Raw genomic sequence first — 6,345 nt, forward strand, 5'->3', positions numbered from 1 at the left:
GATCATGCAATCCATGCTGAGGAGTTTGTATTTAGCTTACTGTTAACAGGGAATCGTTAGAAGATTGTCAGGAGGGAAATAACCTGATCAGACTTGTGTTAGGTAAAGATAAGAGCAATGCTATTTGCAAGAACGGAAGGAGAGCAAGATGGAGGTAGGGAGTCCACGTAAGAAGCTATTGTCTTTGTCCAGATGGGAGGTAATGAAAGTCAGAATCAGCTTATTTGTGGTGGAGATGAAAAAGCAGAGGATGAATTCAAAATCTTTTTAATAGAATCAAAGGATTTCATAACTAGATTTGGAGACTGAAAGAAAAGAATACTTTTAGGATCACTCCCATTTTCCTAGAGTTTGGAAGCTGGATAGGTGCTGTTACAGCAATAAGGGTGGGAATTTGGAGGAAGACTAAGTGGTACAAAATGGGAGACACTGAGTTTGACTTTGTTTATAAGGAGCATAGGTGTCTCTGAAATATCTAGACAGAGATATCTATGGATCAGAACTCAGGGGAGAGATCCAGTCTACAGATTTGGAAATCACACAGGTGGTTACAAACTCTGGAGGTGGATGAGATCACCTAGAATTAGAGCGTTGAATAAGAAGAGAAAGGCGTCAAGATAAATAACCAGGAGATAATTGATATTTGGGGAGGGAGAGAGTGAAAGAAGCCAGCAAAGAAGAATGGAGAAGGACTTATCTGAGAGGGAGGAGAAAGAGAGAACTATGATGGGGCCAAAGGAGGAGACAGTTTCAGGAAGAGGAATGGGCAACAATACAAAATACTAAAGACATAACAAATGAGATGTGAACTAGAGAGTCACTGGATATGGTGTCTTTTCCAGAATATGTTTCAACAGAATTATGGGAACAGAAGCCTTATTAAAGTAAATGGTATAGTGAATGGGGAGTGATGAAGAGGAGGAATCAATGACGAGCAGAAGGAATTACTCTCTAACAGGAAAAGGAAGTGTAGTAGGCACTTGACAATCCTGAAAGACTGGCAATTTCTAAGCCAAGACTCATGCTGCAAACCTCAGAGAGAAAATTTTCTTACATTTGTACTGACCTTTGTTTTCATATCAATTTTGTTTGGTCCCTACCAAAACCTTTAAGGTAAGCATGGTGGGTTTTTTGTTTGTTCGTTTTCTTTTCTTTTTTTTTTTTTTTTAGTCTCCATACTATAGGGAAATTGAAGCCCTAGATTATGTGATTCAGTCAAGGATCACAGAATCAGTAAGTGGTATAAACTAAGGACTCTCAGCACAGTGCTCTTCCCAATACCACAGAGAATGTTCTGAAGATCAACACAATGGTGCAGGGGCAACCAGACCACACTTCAGAAATTCAGAAGGGAGAATTCCTGCCCACAATCACTTCTTTGATTGACAACAGACATGACTGGTTGCCTAAATGCCTCTACGACCGCTAATAGGGAAATGATTAGGTAAATGCTGTATCTTCTCTTTTGATGACCTGAGTATGTGCATCCTTTGAAATGTCCCTTTAATATTAGAGGAAGATTTCAGACTTGTCTTACTTTATCAATATGAGCAAGGGAAACATTTGGTTAATATATACACCTACCATTGCCTCAAAGACACCCCCCCCCTTTTCCTTATGGAGGCAGGTAAAACTGAAGTATGTAGATTCATCAGCCCCAGTTTCACTATGATGGAGGCGAAGGAGACCCTAAGCTACTCTTCCTCTCAGTGAGCAGGAGTGCTCCCTTTAGCATAAAGCATGAATGGTTTTCTGTAGTTTTGCCAGCTCAGCAAGAGAGAAAGTTAACCCTATATTTTCTTATCCCAATTGCCTCAGCATAGGTGGGGAGCAGAGTGACAGACTGTCAGCATGAGAGAGAAGGGATCATCGTGTATGCACCTTGGCATGGGTTAGAAGGCATTATAGAGTCACCAGATATTAATGTATTTCTAGATTCACCATTACTTCTCTAAGATCCTCTGCGAGTCTAGATAATTTGGCAGGAAAAAAATGCCCTTTAAATGATTCCTCCTTCTGTTTAAATTTGGAAATGTGTGGTAGAAATCACCACTTAAAAAAGAAAAAAAAGAGAACAGTTTCAATTATATTAAGTACGATGTTTCCATTTAATTAATTCACTTAGTCCCTGGGTGACACTGGGTGTGGCTCGGTGAGATTTAGGAGGAATCCAATTTATCACTAGGAGGAATCCGCACCAAGCAGCAAGCCAGCATCCTTCCACACCTTTCCAGCACTGCAAGGGAAAAGCGCAGCCAGGTTGGAATTCTGAACCACAGATCCCACTAAGATGAGAATCGTTTGTTGTATGTGGAAAAATGCAGATGTTGATGGGGGTTGAAGGCATGAGGGCTAGAAGGGCTTCTTGCTTGCGCTGGTGTTTTTTACTTCGATTACAAATTAAAGTCTTTATTTTTAAACAAAAGAAACACCTCACAGTTTTCTTGCTTTGTGGACACAGATCTTTCAAGTTTTTCATCATCTGTAAAATGCATGGTAATTAAGCTATTTAAAGTTAGCCCCAAGACATTTGAAAAATCAGAAGCCAATTAAATGTCAGGGATTCTTTTATCTTATTCCTCCTTTGACCACTCCTTTACCATCTTCTCCTCTCCACCCCACTCCCATTCTCTTCTTTCTGCTATAATAATCTATAGTGGTAATTAATGGCTAATAAAGATCATTTATGCTTTCTTCTCAGCCATTAGCAATGTATTACAACTTGGAAATCCAGGATGGCTTCTTTATGCAGCTCAAGTGGAAGAGGAAGGAAGTGCAATCCCTCCAGCCCCCTCCCACGTTTCTGCTGGATTTCATGGGTGTGGCAGAGTTTAGACCTTTGCAGGTTTTTGCCCTGGTTTTATTCCCTATTAAGGGCTAGGGTGATGAATAGATGGCAGAAAAAAGATAAACGCAATCGGATTCTGCCATGAATGATATAGGATCATTTCACCCACAAGCACAAAACCTGTGTGAGACCTAAGTACTCAGGCTATAGAAATGCCAGTCAGTGTAGTGTGAGCCCACGCCCTGAATACACCATTTCCTTTAGTCTGACTTAATGGCATCCTAAATACTGACTTATGTGAATGATACACAGCAGTGGTCAGTAGGGGACATGACCATTTCACACAGAAGTACACATGTATAAAATTTATGGCAAAATCGGATTATTTCTATACCTTTCAATTTTCTGTCTTGAATATGAATTATGCAGAAACACATGCCGGCATATGGAAACCACACAGAGTACACACATGACTGTTGCACGTAAAGTATGTGGATACTGTACACATTTGCATGTGAAATTCTCCAACTCCCTAAACACACAATTTTGGCTTCATCACTTTGCACATATCCTAGTGAATATTTGGGGCTGTCAGTAAGAGGACCCAAGTGAAGGCAGCTGTCCCCTTTTGGGGAAGGGAATTTCTTTAGCCTCAATTCCCTTTCGAAAAATCATGCTCGGTTTCCTTTGTCAGAGGGGGCATGTGTATACATGTATATGTATACATAGGGTGGCAAAAAGTTGTAAACCAGCATTTTTTTTCTTCCCCCAAATTAAAGCTTTTTTAATGAATAGCATTGTCTTCCTTAGGGCTCCACCTTCCTAAATTTTATTTCTGCAGCTCACCAGGTGGGCAACCTCAGAACATTTCCTTGACAGTGTGCTTAACCCAGCCACCTGTATCTACTGCATTTATGCATTAGAATGAAGGAAAGCAAGGAGAGGAAATGTCCTGGTTTGAAAAATGAGCCAGTGGAAGCATCAATCTCTGGAATCATATAGCAGTTTAGGGAAGTGCCACATGTAAGACTCTCAGGCTCTTCCCCAAACACCCTTACACAAACCACTCACAAAACCCCAGGTGCCTGATACTTTATCTATCTATCATCTATCTATCTATCTATCTATCTATCTCCCTATCTATCTATCATCTATCTGTCTATTTATTTTTGCCCTGCCTCTCCACCCTCTCCACTCACTGCTCTGAGATTCTGCTTCTGTCTCCCTTCCCCTTCCTCTTCCTTCTTCATCCCCACTACCCCGCCCCCTGCCCTCCACCCCCAGCCCCCCTTCCAGGGCGCTGGCTAAATGTGCAAAGCTGGCAGCCTGTTTCTTCTCCACTTCTCCCTCCACCCCCTTCGAATTCAGCGAGTGTATTACAAATTGCCCCCTATGCAATACCTGCACAGGAATAATGCCCAAATCCTATCTCTTGCACCCCACCCCGAAGGCAATCAACGTGCAAAGGTCTTTTTTGACCAAGAGCGCCTCGCCTCGCAGGGAGACGCACACACACGTACAAGCACACACTCGCCCAAATCTCACACCCATTTTTCTCCTTAACCTTCGCCAATATCACTCAAACGCGTTCCGGTCAATGTTTGAAAGCCCCCTTTGCAGAATGCCGCGGCACTGTCGGTTGCTGCAAAATACCTTACTGGTCGTTCTTCCCCACCCTCACCCCAATCAAGTTTCTAAAACGTCTTTCAAGAAATAAGTGAGTAATTTGAAATGGAAGAAAAACCTGAGCCGTGGGGGAGAGAGGGAGGGGACTCTGATTCTTGCTTATCTTGTTTGTGTCCTTCTTCCTGAAGAAAATGAGTCACCATGCTTATTATCCGGAATGTTAGTCCGTCTTTGGTCACTACAATTCCAGGAAGGATGCAAAGGAAGGGCCGAAGAGACCTGATTTCCAACAGGTAATACGCAGCTCGTCTTTCCCATCCCATCGGAGCTCGAATCTCCTAGGGGCGTGGTCCACCCTCTCCTCGGACCAGCTGGTGCACAATCGGCTGCTGGTCTTGGGAAGGGGGTTTTCCCCTTCTACTCGGCCAGTTTCTCCCCCCAGCCCCAGTTGTCTCTAGATTCTCTTAAAAAAAAAGAAAAATCTCCCAAATTACAGTTTCATTCATTCGTTGAAAAATAAATAAATTAATTAAACCTTCACATGTGTTTCCATTAATACCTGCACCCATGTGAAGCTCATGCATGTAGGAAATAAGGCTTCTTCCGCAGCACATGTGAAAAAAATTGTACGATAGAACAAGCAATACTCATAGCTGAATATTCTTTCAACCCTGCTTTTTGCAAATAATATAAAGGATTGCCTCCCCATCTTGTAGGTAGAGCCCACGTCTTCTCCTCCACACCCATTTCCATATCCACATCCGCAAAACCAGAAACCTAAAACGCTGAACATTTACTAATAGCCAAAAAAATCTTTTTTTTTTCTAGCCAAACAGGCGTATTTTTTCTAACCTCATCCTAATTAGTAGCAGCATTCCAAAAGCAGACTGTGAAAGAATAGAATAAAAGCTGGGATGCAAGCATCAGTTACCATATGCTAAGGAAACGCAAGCACCATGGCCAGAGCAGAAGCGGTTCAAATATTTTTTCTACCTTTCCAGGGAAATATTGCACTCTGGTAATTTCACAACAGCAAGAAGTAAAAATCTTTAGGTCTACCTGTTTGGTTCTTCTCATACAGCACAGCATGGTCGTATCGTCCCTTGCCTTCTTCCTGCCTTCTCTCCTTTCCTCCTCTCTTTCTTATTCCCCCCCTCTCCACCTCTTTTCTGCTCGCTTGCTCACTCGCTCTCTCGCGCTAGCGCACTCTCTCTCCCTCCCTCTCCCTCCCTCTCTCTCTCTCTCTCTCTCTCTCTCCCTCACACACACCAGGGCAGTTAGCAGCAACTGTAAGGTCCACAGCTATTGCTCACCGCACATGCTCTCTCTCTCTCTCTCTCTCCTCTTCCCTCTCTTCCTCTTTTCTCTCTCTCCACCCCCTCACTGCCTATCCCTCTTTTTCATCCCTGTCTCTCGATCTCTTTCTCAGAATTGTTCACTAGCTTTCAATGACTAATCACTTCCCCCGGCCCCACCCCCATTCTAGACAGTCACCCCCTTCCAGTCCCCTGCCAGCCTCATGAATATTTAAACATCTCCAATCTGGACCCAATTACCCACCGACTTTCCCACTGCATTGAGAGGGCTTTGGGGTAGCTGCAGAGAAGGATATTCCAGACCGTTCAGGAGAGTATATGGAATATGTTTTAGAGAAGAGGGGCTTGAGGAATGCTTCTATTTCTTTACTAACTCTTTTCTCTTCCCAATATCATAAAAGCAAAGGACAGCTATTCTGAATGAGTAGTCAGACCTATACAATATGTTATATCTGCTATTTAGATTTTATGCACAGTTAATAATTGTGAGGGTTAAGTTCTCTCAAAAAATGAAAGATCATGTGAATATCATATCCTGTATGTACTCAGTACTCATATAACTTAAAATAAATACATATGTATAAGACTTAGATATGCACAAACATGTCTCATATA

General features: G+C 42.4%; 1 protein-coding gene across 1 annotated transcript in view; it reads right to left on the reverse strand.

Moving 5' to 3' along the window:
* GAP43 (growth associated protein 43) overlaps nucleotides 1–5,609 on the reverse strand; it is a 93,195-nt gene extending 87,586 nt beyond the window's left edge. The window contains exon 1 of the mRNA XM_082625496.1: nucleotides 5,474–5,609. Coding sequence (XP_082481622.1) covers nucleotides 5,474–5,503 — 30 coding nt within the window. The 5' untranslated portion in view covers nucleotides 5,504–5,609. The remainder of the gene's footprint in view (nucleotides 1–5,473) is intronic.
* Nucleotides 5,610–6,345: the final 736 nt, after the last annotated feature.

Source organism: Mesoplodon mirus (assembly GCF_964341445.2).
Source record: "Mesoplodon mirus genome assembly, chromosome: 6".
Classification (NCBI taxonomy): domain Eukaryota; kingdom Metazoa; phylum Chordata; class Mammalia; order Artiodactyla; family Ziphiidae; genus Mesoplodon; species Mesoplodon mirus.